Source organism: Plutella xylostella, chromosome 14 (genome assembly GCF_932276165.1).
Source record: "Plutella xylostella chromosome 14, ilPluXylo3.1, whole genome shotgun sequence".
Lineage (NCBI taxonomy): Eukaryota > Metazoa > Arthropoda > Insecta > Lepidoptera > Plutellidae > Plutella > Plutella xylostella.
The window spans coordinates 10,472,193-10,487,051 of NC_063994.1; the positions used below are offsets into that span (position 1 = coordinate 10,472,193).

The 14,859-nt window shown below is 37.8% G+C and overlaps 1 protein-coding gene across 15 annotated transcripts in view; it reads right to left on the bottom strand.

The window, feature by feature from the left end:
* LOC105381404 (neurobeachin) overlaps positions 1 to 14,859 on the bottom strand; it is a 462,556-nt gene that overhangs the window by 224,161 nt on the left and 223,536 nt on the right. For all 15 annotated transcript variants that reach the window (XM_048625253.1, XM_048625256.1, XM_048625257.1 and 12 more), the window contains one exon: positions 555 to 659. In XM_048625253.1, coding sequence (XP_048481210.1) covers positions 555 to 659 — 105 coding nt within the window. The remainder of the gene's footprint in view (positions 1 to 554; positions 660 to 14,859) is intronic.

Sequence of the window (14,859 nt, forward strand, 5' to 3'; positions counted from 1 at the left end):
AAAAAAGAACTAAATGCAGCATTAACCAACCAGACTCCATCCAAAAGAAGAAAAAAAACATTGTACTCCTTTTACGACGAAAAGGATGACTTTAGTTGTATTTCTTGTGATAGAAAAGGACGGTTATATGGGGCGGTAACCATGACAGGTACCTGCTCGAGGCAGAATAAATAAAGAAAAAAATAAAACTTGTCTTGGGTTAAAAGAAACAGTGTTTGCCAAGTTGAAATGATAGAAAGCGTTTGTGTGAGTTTATTTGTAAAGCGAGCTTGTCGTTTTATTTGTTGCTTATGTTGGCTTTCTTTCACTTAGATTTTATATGCAATTTAAAAGTTTTATGTGGTCAGTTCTATATTTTATTCCACTTATAGCGGAGTCAGGTATCATGTAGAAGTGAGGAGCTTTTAGTTCTATGTTTACAAAAGCTCTCTCCTCTCTTCATTATATGTAAATATTTTATAGGGCGCTCCCACTGGCATTGCAAGGGTTAGACTAAAGTTCATTGTAAGTCTTCTTTCAACCTCCGAGTAATCTACCAGGCGATCATGACTAACCTGAAGGCTCGGTGGGCAGTGGTCGAGCAGCTCAAGCATGTGTTGGATGTTCTGCGCGTCTTGGATCACGAAGTTCAGCTCCATATCGAACTCGCCACCGACCAGCTGAGGACAAGGAAAGCATGGTTATTGACTTATTTTATATTATTATTATAGAGTCAGTTTAAATTTAACTATCGATAATTAAGGGCTGATTTGTTACTGTCTAATACAAATATTCAGATGTGACAGCATCAGAATTATTCCTGAGATAATGTTTATCTGACTATTGAAAAATCAGCCCTAAAAGGAGTCAAACTGATGGGTCTTCTCGATTTTGGGTACGGGCTAACTTTGTGTGTCTGTCGTTTGTATCATGGTCTGTAATTTTTGGGTAGAACCTTTGACCATATACGAGGTGGTCCGATGATCTGTCATGATAAACAGAGGTCTGATCTGATATCGATTTTGTCAAGATTCTCACGAGTTTGGATTTTGAAACTACAAATAAATTGTAGGAAAATTCAATGCACTTCATTTCATACTACGAAATGTCCATATTCCAATTACAAATTTCAAGCTATCGTTTCGATGAAAAATAAACCCCTACCCTTCGCGCGCGCCGTACACACATCGATCGCACCTGTTACATATCCATGCCACCCTAGTACCAGGGATATCAATAACAAGGGAATTTCATCCCGTCATCGACGGGAACCAGGATACGTGAAAGGATTTATTAAATTTTTCTCTTTCAAACCGGATTAGCGAGAAAAAAGAAAATTGTGTTATTACTTTTGAAATTAATCTTTCGAATCGTTTGAAAGGCGTTGACAGTTCACACTTGGCTGGATTGCAAAAGATTTACCGTCTTCCGTCGCCTTTCCATTGGGAAACGACAGAGCACTTTGTTACTTGTGAAATATTGCTGATATCTAAGCCGTATTATGTGAAAGCGGTGTTCGTCGAACAATTTGTGAGATCGGTCAGCCACAGTGACCTGGCTTTGCTGGTCCACTCCTTTGTGTTCAACAATGGCTTCAAAAACGAACGTGAAAAATAGTTAACAGTAACGAACAACCCAATAACTAAGCTATGCATAGGGCTTTTTGTACCCTTTCACTTTTTTGATTCTATTGTGTAACAATTGCTCAGTGAGCTTTCGATACTAGGAGCTCATACAGTAGTAGAAGCCTCGTGCCTTTTATCCCTTCAAATTGCAGTCGACGATGCGCCCTACGTTATAAAAAGGGCGTGGTTTTATATCTGTCCTGCTCTAAATTGTTTCCGACTCTTTCTTCAATAGTGGTACGGTGGTGGTGACACCATTGCAACAATAAAAGCCGGTTCTACCCCTATGGTGTTACTTTACTAGGCAACTATAAAAATAGAGGAGCTAAAATACCACGCGCACACCAGGCGAGGGTTGAAATTTATGAAGTTTTTTTTTAAAACAAACCATTTTCTGTATGAGTAGTCTACTGCGCAAATTGATTTACTTGTATTAATGTATATTTTTAAAAACGTTTTATTAACGAAAAGATCAGGCAAAGGAAACTGGAGATTTGTAAACATAGTAGGTAATATTACTTTTAATAAGTCCCACACACATCATTTGTCCGCATCCCGCACACGAGAAGGAAAAAATAACCTCACGTGTATGCGGGGTTGGAACGTGTCACGTGTACAGGCTTACATCCTACCAGGGCAACAGTAAACAACAGGAGCTTATACTGCGAACCAACCCCTATGCAGGCAGCGATAGATGGTAAGCTACCAAAACCATTATTAAGCTAGACTAAAGTTGAAAGAGAATGAGATCGGGTTAGTGATCTAAATAGATGAAAGGCAGTGATATAGACAATGTGATAATTGTTGGTCTTTAGGTTTTTTTGTCTGTTCTTGGGTAAAAATCTCTAACCAGTATACATATAACATAAGAAACTTCTTACTTTAGGATGCATAACATAAACCATGTAAGTTTTTGAAATGATGAAATAAAAAACATCACAGTAATTAAAAACGAGAAGAGGCTGGATATTACAATACAAACAATAAATGAATACGATACAGTTACGCTTCACAACGACGTCGGGATTAAATGAAGCGGATTTCTCGCAACAAAAATGAAACGAATATAATTCACAGACCAACAGGCGAAGTACAAATGAATATGTAATTACATTAACCAAGTTTCCCATTAGCACGCGACGAAGTGGCAGCTCCATCGTTATGCGTCCCTGGTGACTGAGTGAAAGAGCTCGTCCGGAAAAATGGAAGATGGAAAAAGGAGAGTCCAATTTGAGGCTACGTGTATGCCCGAGCACCGCAATGCTGCCATATATTTTTACAGAATTATGTCCATCCTTAAATAACGTTTGCTGAATAATTGCAAAGCATTCCCAAAGGTTCGATTGCAAAAAAGTGCTTATTTTTTATGTGACATAGTAAGGGCTTGTTTTTTTACTATGTATATGAAGCCATCAGTTTTAAGTTGGCTCATAGTATCTACTTGATTTTGGTAAGATATTCTTAAACGTAGGTATATCTGAATTAAAATCTGGAACCGCATATTAAATATCTGTTAACGAGTACTAGGAGCGCAGGCACGGCCCGGTAATGCTGTTAGTACCCGGCGGCCATAGCCGGCGGTGTTCCCTATATCCGGTTAAGACCCCTAATAATAAGGTTTGCACTAGTATAATGGAATTAGTGCTTGTTGAAATTGTTACAGAATAATTGTAGTCGCGGTGAGACAGGGGCCATGTCAACAGCAAAATGCATTACTATGCTAAATTTAAAATAAACGCTAACATTAAATTTTGACAAGAACATTTAGAAATAATGTTTGAACTTTCTGTTTTTGTAAGAACCACATTTTGGCAGAGGCTAGCCACAAAAAAGGGTTTTTGCACCCTACAAGAGTACCAAGCAAGCAGAGGTGAGTGACAGTAGCAAAAGTGATTACTCTGCAACGGGCGCCCGCGGGACCGACCCGCTAAATCATCCGGCCGAAAAATATTCTGTCTGCGCTTTTAATAAAACCCGATGACATCCAGCACCAGGGTTCCAGAGTGACATTTTACTGGGATGGAAAATGTTCACAAATATATGAAAAGTACAGGCTTTTCGTCTTGAAAACTTTCTCCATAGGATTGTCTAAACAAAAAAATAAACCATTAGATCTGGCTCCAAATATTCTGAGGAGATATTTTTCTACATGTTTCGTCGAGACGTACAGAAGATGTGGGCATTTTTTACGTTAACTGGAGAAATTAAAACAACGACAACCAAGCGATTCCACACAATATCAGAATTACTCTGCGTTGGAGTTAAAATGGAGATTTAAAAAAAACATAGCCAGACTAACCCTGAATGGTTTAGAGATCCGTTTAAAATCGAGCTTCTCGAATTCGATCGCATTTAGGTCGTCTGTTTTTGTTTAGCCCTCTCCATGTAAAATGTAATGGGAATTCAATTCTAAGAAGCAACACCGCACACCTCAGCTTCGAAAATCCGGAAGAGTTATTTCTCGAGATAGATTCATTCCACCGCGGGCGTGCTTGGATTCACTGATGACACATTACTCACACGTAGCCATAAAAGTCATGGCCACGGAGCGACGGAAGAATTGAAGATAGCTTCCGGGAACCAGGATAATCCTCATTTCTCTGAGGAGGTATTCAGATTTGGATTAAATATTAAGGTCTCATGTCAGGTGTAAGGCAATTTCTTGTTCATATTCTGCGAAGTAAGAGGTTGCAAGGAAATGACAACAGCAAAAATATTATAACGTAAGTATATTTATTGTGCCTATTTCTTCGTAGGTATTTATGAATAAATAAACCCTAATATTTACGCAAATGATTCGAGATCGTTCCCAAATCATTACATCGTGGTTACGACTAAAGAGAGCTAACGAAGGAAGTAGGCGCCCATATGGACCTTTTAGGGGCGTGATCCCTTTTCAATAGAAACCAGCTTACTCAAAGCATCCCGTGCACACCCTACTCGTTGACCTCCTATTACATCATGCAATCCTAGTACCCCGATTAGAAGATGTTACGTAATAATGGACCGAATTAAATTTATACGCAAATTCTAATTCCGTTTTTCTGCAATATACAATTGAAGTGGCTGGTCAGTTTGGCTTTTGGCATATTCGGCATTCATACTTTAACAATTTGTTAACCAAAGGGTTAAAGTGTGAACGAAATTATAAGGAGAGCATAAGATTCGAAGAGCATAACTTGGAATAGGTAACTTAAGAAAATATGTCTATCCTTATCTACATCTTTTTTGTTAAAATTGTTGAAGCCTAAGCTAAAGGGTTAAGACAAGTGTAAACAAAATTATTAGGATACCAAAAGTCAAAAGACGTAGCATTTTCAAACTACCACAGATAAAAACACTAGCAACAAAAAAAACGCAGCTACTATCTACATATCTGTCGTCCTTTTCTTCAATACTCCAGGTAGTTCTTAAGCGCTAACAAAAAATATAGACCATCCTTTTCTATTTCTCAGCGAGGGAATGCATTTGTCCTTGTCTGTCTTAGTGAAAAGGATAAATAAAATGGTTCTGTAACAGCTGGTTATATTGCGGCGGAGTCTGCGGCTTGCCTTGGGATGATCCCGAGGGAACATTATGAATTCACACGTCTATTAGGAGCGCAGGTATACGGCGGAGGTGAGGCTGCATCCTATACAGGAGACAACTAGCTTTTGATTAAAATGTAATGTGGGTTTATGTAAATAACCAGCACTTTCGTTACGTAGGTGGTGTTAGTTAGTGGGTAAGGTGTCTAAAATAAATCAAAGTTAGGTAGACAGATTTTGAACAATACAACGATAAATATAATTCCTTATCAACATCCCAATTTAATAATGTTCGATATGAAATAATTTATATGTAAAACACAACATGCAAAACGTACAAAAAGTATTGCTGTAATGAATTAGTCAACAATATCATATTTACTCACTTAATTTTTTTTTAGATCTAAAGCAAAAATAATCCCTATAAAAAAAGCTGAATGATTTTAGCGAACAAACCATGAATATGCAATAAAACTACTAGGATCGCATGGGAAGCAGTGGGTGTTTCGCAATAAGGGATGCTGACTGCAAGGGTGCAACCCCCTGCGGTTTCGAAAGGGACAAGACTTGGATAATGGTGGCGATGGGGCGCTATATAAATGTTGCAGAATGTTTATCTACTCAGCTAGCCTATATAAAAATGAATAAGAATGTCCATGTTTTTTAAATTGTATTTTCGTAGACATAAAAAACAATCAATATTATTTTATGGATTTATGGCATCCATTAACTACAACTATTGCACCTACCTACATGTCTGAGATACGCCCATTATTAGGATTAATCTTCAAACAATAATCTATTATGCATTGAAGATTCATGTGTACATTATCAGAAATAATAATACAACTAATAACACACCTCCCTGACAACGGGACAGCAATATTATTTGTCAACATATACGAGAGGGATATCAACAATGGCGAGCGAGCTCATTATCATTGCTTTGCTGTGATTTGTCAGTTGTTGACTCAGCGAGGGTGCTTTACGAGTATAGCGGGGTGTACTACTGGGGTTTTGTTGGTGGCAGGCTCTTTAAACGAGAGTGATCTCGATTTATGGGCTCCTGGTGCATCATGTTGCGAAAAACTATTGTAGTTTTGATTATTCCTACGATGTCGGTGAGGATTGAACGTAATGTATATTTTTTCTAAGTAAGGGTTTGTCTGGATTTGTTCGAAAACTTACTAAATCAATACGAATTCTAAACGAAAAAAAAGGATGGAACTATCTTTTCATCTTCTACTTTAGATGTTTTCTATGTAGGACCCTGGATTTACATAGCGTATAATGTCTACAGAAGTGTAAATCCAGGGAAAATTATAACTTTTCTTGAAAAACTTACCGCAAAGCGATGCTAGCGGGAAAAGATAGTATCAAATAAGATACGAGATTAACCTATCAAAGGGCACGTCCCAGTAAATCATTTAAAGCTAATTACAGTGAAAAAATATGAAGAATTTCCATAGCAAACAGCGTGAAAGGGGCCGGAAAATATTAATTACGGCGTACTCAGGGCAGTCAGAAAGGTTGAAGAGGTCTCTTGAACCAGACGGTCGCTGCCAGCGGATCATCGGGGGAGGTCAACGGAATAACATCAACTTACCCGTACTCATAAAATATTATGAACCCTTTTAACGTATTACGAACTTCATGTAGGTTAACTGTTGGGAGTGCGACCTATTTATAGAAAACACTCTTTTTCAGTTCCATGGAAAGGATTGATTGTTGTGTTTGTATGAAAGTTTTTATTTTTTTTTTATTTATTTTCAAATACATACATATTACATTACACAATATAAATCCGCCAAACTATAGACACATAGTTTGTTGGCGGAGAGAGCTCTCTTAAACATAAACATTAAATATCTACATTACCTGCTATATCTACCCATGTTAGTGACTCGACTTTATGGCGATAAATTCGCGACACTACATATAATATATAGTTACTTAAGTATATAATTTAGTTAAGCTATGCAACATATTAATGACTACATTATATCTAAACAGTTCGAATTCATAATATACCTACATCATTCAGTTCTTTCTTAAACAAATCCAACATAATAGTTTTTAATTTTTGCTTTATGACAAATTTACTTAACTTTTTGGTTTCTTTTAACAATGGTATACTGTTAAATATTTTAGGCACTAAGTATTTTCGAATTCTTTGACCATAGTAGTTCTTATGTTTTGGTTGATAAAGTTTACCTTTTTGTCGGGAAAAATAATTTTGTACAACAAGTGTTTTATAATCATTACAATAATATTGTTCAATAGCTATACAGTAATTTACTTTGCTATGTACTGGTAATATTTTACAAAGAAGAAAGAGTTTTTCATATTCATTATTACAATTATTTTTAGTTCTTTTGTCTACTAAGTATTTTAACAGTCTAATTAGTAGTTCTTTAACTTGATCGAGATAGGTTTTAAATGTTCGGCCGTATGTACTTAATCCATAGTTCAGCAATGAGTCAGCAAGAGCGTAATAAACACTATATAAGGTGCTTCTATTTAATATTTTACTTAAGTGATAAAATTTACCCAATATTGTTCGGAGCCTGTTACAAACATCGTTAACATGTGATTTCCAGCTCATGTGGCTATCGATATATACACCTAGGTACTTATACTTGTCTACAAAATCAATTTTATTGCATTTACAGGTGAGTTTACCGTTATGCAAGCATTCATAAGTATGACCTAGAATGTTTATATCCGATTTATCAATATTTCTGGCTATTTTGTTATATGGAGAATATATATGCACACATTTGGTCTTGCTCAGGTTTATTATTATGCCATTGTCATGGGCCCATTTAGTAGGTAATGTTTTCAAACAGTTGGATAGCGGTTATGCAAGACCAATGTGCATGTCCATGATTTGCAGTTGTATTTGAAAAATTCAATAAACCTTCTGCCATTACACCACACCACAGGAACTATTTATAATTCAAGTACCCACTGCTCATTTAGGCCCGTTCATTGGACGAAGCGTAGCCCCACCCACGGGAACCCTATGCAGCACGTGGGCTTACTATAACTTGGGGGCCGCCATATTGGAATAGCTCCTCAACGTCCATGCATTCCTGGTACGTTGCAGTTGAATCATGACGTAATGCGGGCATAATAAGTAAAAAAAAGTTTACTTGAAGGGCACGGGGTATTCCCTCTCTGTATGAAGGGCTTTTCGCATTTTGCAGGGAATAAATTGAAACTGCTTCAGCTTTATGTACCCTTGGTAGGGAACGGACCACTTATGACGTAACCCGTTTTGATATGACAGATCGCATACCAGAAAGGGCTGGTGAAGGCCCAGTGAATGTGTGGAGTGTCGATCCTAGTTTACAATGAACTTCTTCAATTGTATGGTTCCCTGGTTAAAGATCATCTCAGCACAGCATCCTCCCAAACAAAACATTTAATAGGGCGTGGTAAGTAGTAACCGCCACCATTTTAACCGGTCATAAAAACCAAACCCACAAAAGAAACCAATAAACATTCAGGAGTTGAAAATGCCACATTCAACCAGGACTTAATAGAAGCAAGGAGCTTAAAAGGCTATTGGCATCGCAGCAAGCGGCTCCAATGCACGTGTCGACCAGGGTGGCATGATAAATATCTCATGAATAAGAATATTGCTTTACGTACAACGTACTCGGGACCTCGGGCGTTGGCGCCAAAACAAAATAATAAGGGTCCCTAACGAGTTTGTGATACGGCAAGATATTTTCGTGTTTATTTACAGTGGCCAGCGGCGTATGTGAGGAAAAGAGATAGAAGGATGTTACGGTAATGAAGGAGTGTGTGTTGCGTTTCTTGAGAGATTCCTATGCCTAGCAGTGGCCTGATGGTGATGATGATGATGTTGATAATTGTCTTGCAATGTTGGAATACGTAACTATTATGGCTACTAGAGTACTTAATAAAAGAAGAAATAAACTATTAGGTAGTAACATTTCCAACAAGATATTTTTATTTTATGAAAAGCTTTTACACTTTCGCAGTGCAGACAAAAGGACGATTATTTCCACAGCAGTTTTCCGTAAGTTAGACATAAACAAACAGACGAGACTAAACTAGATTGTCGAGAGTTTCACACTTCTGCTATCCTCATTCGAATCCATTACTGCGCTTTAGGGATCCTCTGTAATTAAGTTTTAGAGACTTTTTCTGCATATATTTTTTACATAAAAAGTGTGTAAACGACTACGTTCATGTGAAAATCTTTTCACCAGGGCTACACCTCAGATTTTTTAAATATCTACAAAACGTCATGCTACTGTGTTTTGATTCTACATACCTAATTGTCCTTGACAAGAGGCTCATTAAAAATTGTGCCGGCACTATTAAAATGAAAATTAATTTCTGATATATATAACCTACTAATACTACGATGATAAATTTTATCATGGGTGAATCAAGCCCAATGCGTTTTTTTCTCCATCCAAAAGATCCAAAACTAGGTCCGGAATAAACATTTCATAAAAAAAATCGTCTGCACTTGGCCGTTTCCTCGAGACGCGAGGAGCAATTCCAACTAAAAGGTCCTCCAGGGCTCCTTGTATTTGGTTATAAAAGTTTTTTATTTAGTTTCGTCGCACCGTTTTGCTCCGATAGGCTGAAGTGGAGATTTCGTGAAGAGCGCCATCTATATTCGAGCGTAGAAACTAGAAACGAAAGTTTATTGCACTTGTAAGAGTGTGAACATCATTTGTTAAAGGACTTGGGAGTCGTTATATTTGTAGAAGGGGCTTTGTGCCATTATTTGCAGGTATTCCGTCTGTGGGTCTGAAGTTGTTAGTCATAAACAGAATCGTTATTGAAAATTTTAGTGGCTAGCAATTATAATCGGCATAAATATCTTTGTAACGCTATATCTATCATCTTTAGATATGAAAACCTCCATTAATAATATTATGAATATATCATCCACATAAACACTATACCAGGATATCATGAATGAATGCTTGGAGAATTCCATTAGAACATCCCGCTCTGGCTGATTATTCACGATCACGCATTGCGTCGGCATAACAAATTGATCATAAATACATATTAATACGACTAGCTCCGTCTTATTCGTCGTAGTGAATGTCGAGTGTTATTTTCGAATAAATAGTATAGAGTCAAAATTTCTTCATATTTTAGGAAAATTATGAATTTGTATATAAAAAAATAGATTTAAGTATAATTGATAAACAATGTAGTAAATAGTCCAGAATGGATCAGAATAGGATTTTAGTTTTCGTTAGCAGTTTAAATAATTCATCTGGTATATAAATGTAAGTTAATAATTAACTATAGAGGTACGTGTATATGTACGTGGCCAGTCATCAATAAGTTTACTCGCAATTAATTCCAACAATTTTTTTTTTTTTTTTTTTGAATTGAATGTTCACTGTTAACAACTTAACCCTTGTCGTAAATGACCTTACTTCATTGTTCTCATTCCCATCACAGGGACGCATGTAGCAATATTTTTGTAATTGAGAAATAGTAGTTCTTACTAGAATCTTTTACGAGTTTATACGATTGAATATGCACATTTGGAGATCGTGTCTTGTTTGTTTATTTGTAGCTATATTCATCTCATTTCATAGTTTTTGAATTTTCTTGGAATCACTGTAGGTACATTGTACAATCTCTCGATATGACCTCAAGAATGTTGCAGGCTATTTACCCGTTTTAATTTGCACCCCAAGCGGCGACGGCGGCGGCGGCGGCGGCGGCGGTGCGGGGGAAACTGGTAATTGTAGCAGAATGTGAACACGACGTGCGCTCATTATGTCGTTCGACCTAATTGCATATACACCTACGTGACCCCCGTGCTACCCTAGTACTTGGCAAGGCAATTAAAGGATGTGTTGTATGAAGGAGGCGTTGCAAAACATTACTTACTCGCTTTCGAAAACATCTTAAGCATATTATAAGTCATATAGGTTCTAGGTATATTATAAGTCATGCCAGTTGGCGAAAACTCGCATGAAATGACCTAACAGTATTCCGCTAATGGCCACGCAAGTTTTTTTTAACCTCTCGGGGAACAAAAAACACGGCGGTCTTTTGTAAAGATTTTTCAAGGGTTCACCGGTGATTACGCCTATCCACCGCTTTGGGGGAAACTTTTTCTCTAAAGGCTTTGAGAGGTCGCGATTTTTACACCGGAATACCTTGTTTACCGGCAACAAAGTTGAAAGGCATACTTCCGACTACGGGTATCCGCTATCTTTGACTCAAACTAATTTTAAAAATCCATTTTGCGGCTCCTGTTTTCGAGGCCTTTGTGGAAAAAATGCTGCCTAATTTGAGAACCTTACTGGATATTCAGGCAAGGTATGGGTGATAAGAAGCACAAAACTCACATTTTACGGTAAAACGTTATCGGGAGACCTACCGAAATATATAAACCGATTAGGAATTCCAAATCACGCCCGAATTTGGTCTAACCTATCGCATAAATCTTATCAAACCGACGTTGGTGAACGAGTAACCGAACCATTTAATGCGTTGATTCACTGAACAAAGGACAGAGGGCAGGCTCGGGGACCGCTTACACTTTCCTGACAGACATTATGAAATCCTCGTTATTAATGATGACGCTTTGCTAAGTTACACGCTTCTGTTGACCCTTTTCAGAACTATGTTCGCATATTATAATCTGAAGGGTTTTGTTCGCTTTTAGGCTATCAGTGTCATTTCATTTACATTGAAAAAACTATCCACAATGCAACGAGCATGTAGTTTCGAGATGCCTCGTCAATGGGTGACGTATTGAAACTGTAACAAATGTACTAGGGCGGCAGACCCGAGTAAGAATCAATAGGAGCCGGGCCGACGACGGATGGCTCCTACAATGGCAACGGGCGTGTCGTCAAGAGAATTAGTTTGAGAGCGGTCCGTCCGCGTGTTCCGGCCACTTTGTTGCAATTTGTGGCAATTTCGGAACCACCGCTTTCACATCCATTCTCTCCTGGTAAAAGCTAATAAAAGGCCCTTATCAAATCAATCTCCCAACGTTTACAAGGTCGATTACGAGTAGAACCTCGCACAGCTCAATAAATAAAATAAAGCAAATCATTGGCAAATCTGGCAGTTTATTTACCAAAAGATCAGAGGCTCAAAGGGGAATTAATCAAACATACGCCCTTTTCAACCATGCCACCAAAACAATTTATAAATAGCTTGATAATCTGCTCTTCGTAACAGGGAAAGCTAATAAAGCCGCCCTTTATATTTTTCCAGCGCTAATTTCCCCGAGGAGCGAACAGCGGATTAATAATGCAGGTTACGGCATGAAAGCACCTCAACTGAAATAATTTTGGGAACTTTGACGATATAATGATAATTTAATTGGAGTCTTCAACTCGCATGGTTACGATGGCGAAGGTGTTTAATTAGGGTATCAGAAGTGGGCCACACACAACAACACTAATTGCCGACGGCTCCAGTGCCGCACCTGGTATGATGAAGGGTAAACAGCTAGTGTTGGAAGCGATCCGGATGTTTGTTATGTTGTGTACCGGATACGTAGGTTTTTTTTTTATCACGTTGTTTTATTAGTACACAAATTTTATACATCGAGTTTACTTGACCATTTTCATTATTTTTTATGATATTAAAAATGTAGAGGTCCCCGAAAGAAACTACGCACACGGTGGCACCATATTGTCTGCGTCTTAAATCACTATATGTTGGATACCTACAGGACATTGCTAATATTATTTATTTATACATAAGATTATCTCTACTATTAATCCCACATGCCACACAACACAACTATTCGGATTATCCGGTTATTCAATATTCGTTGGAGAACACTGGTCTCTATAAACATAACCCGCCCACTCGAAGAAGTGATTAAAGGGGCATAATTGGTTAATTAATAGTAAACAACAATTTATGATTGGCTGTTTCGTGATGGCACCAAGGGCTGGTTATGTGATGGTAGGTTTTGAAACCTACCTATTTATGATTTGTATAAAGTTTTATTCATGTATAAAAAATGACACAACACAACGGATAAATTGAATCTTCATCTTTCGTGGGAACTGGCCGTTGTAACCGTGATCCCATTTACTAGGGTATCAGATGTTAAGAAGGCTACAAAACGTTAAGGAATGTCATAAAAACATAATTTTAATAAAAACCGTTCTGCTATTTAATCCTGTGGGAAAACTATCTACTGGGGAACACATTAGTAGCAGGGCACTAAACATTGGTAGGAGGTGTAAGTAGTTTCCATCAAGGCTCAAAAAGCCGTTGAGGTTCCCTGGGGAGTTTCCCAGAGCCCGTGGGAAAGAAATCCCATACAAATAGCACCCATGTTACCAGGGTTGCAGTGCTTACAAGAAGATATTTTAGTTCAAAACTACCTGAAAGGGATACCCACTGGTGTGGGAACAGCTCAAGGTTGGGTAGCTCTGAAAAAACCATGGGATTTCCGTTGAGCTCGTGGGAAAAGATCCCCATAGAAACAACACCCATGTGACTGGGATATCATAAGGACGTAAGAAGAGTACCAGTGAGCAGGTAGTCCTGGGAACCTGAATAACTATAAAAAATAGGATAGCGTAAGCGAAGATTATTATTAAGTGCAGCAAAAACTAGGTAGGTAACGTCGTCTGCAACCGCTTTTTAGCCGTGGGAAAAGAATTCCATAGTAATAGCACCCAACGCACCAAGACATCAGACGATATAAGAGGAAAACACGATTCAGTTGCATAAAAATTCCCAGGACATGCATTTTTTCCCACGAAAATACGTTATTTTACCGTTAACAACAAAAAAACGGCTTTTGTCAGTTGGACTAGTGTTCCTTTAGAGCCCGTGGGAAAAGAATACCATACAAACAGGCCGTGTTGTACCAGGGCAACATAAAATTAAAGAGATAAATCGAACCAAGCGCATGGTAAAGTTGTTTTATCAAAATAAAACTGCACAATGTGCAACCGCGCAACGACTTTTTTTACCTTTCTGGGTTAACAAGGAATTCCTTTCTAGTCCGTGGGAAAAGAATGCCGTACAAACAGACCCCTATGTACCAGGGTTCCACAGCGCATGAGGAACTATAGCGTTGCATTAATAAAATTACTACGAAACACCTGCATTTTACTGATGCGCTGAGAGCTGGCACTAATTTATTTAGTCGCCAGTTTATTGGATTTTAACATGTTCGATATTTATAGCTGCGTCGGATCATATTTGCTAATAATTAATTAGATAACATCCAGATGCAATAACATCACGGGGCGTAATAAGGGTGTAGAATACGTCATGCAATTAGTTGAAGGAACTTTCTTGGAAATTGTGTTTGTTTTGACATAATCGGTTTTGCTTCAGTTGCTAGGATGAGATATTTAACGCCCCGTATCGTAGGTAGGTATCGTTTCAATAATAAAAAAAGTTTTAAAGTATTAACTGGTTTCTGTACGAGTCATCCATTGGGAAATTATGTGTATGTAAGATACTGTACCTATTAATATTAACTTAACTTTAGCCAAATGAAAACGCTACAACAAGCCTTTAGCTTAGCAATCCCCGGAGAGCTGTTATACGTTTTGTGAGAAGTGTTGCATACAGACGCTAATCCTTCTTATGTGTGCTTGTATTCTATCCTTGAGTGAAATGAGACATCGTATAACTTTCGACCTTTCGCTTATATTCGTACTTTTCGCACTTTTACAATTTTTAACATCAATCACAAAATCCAAGAATCAATC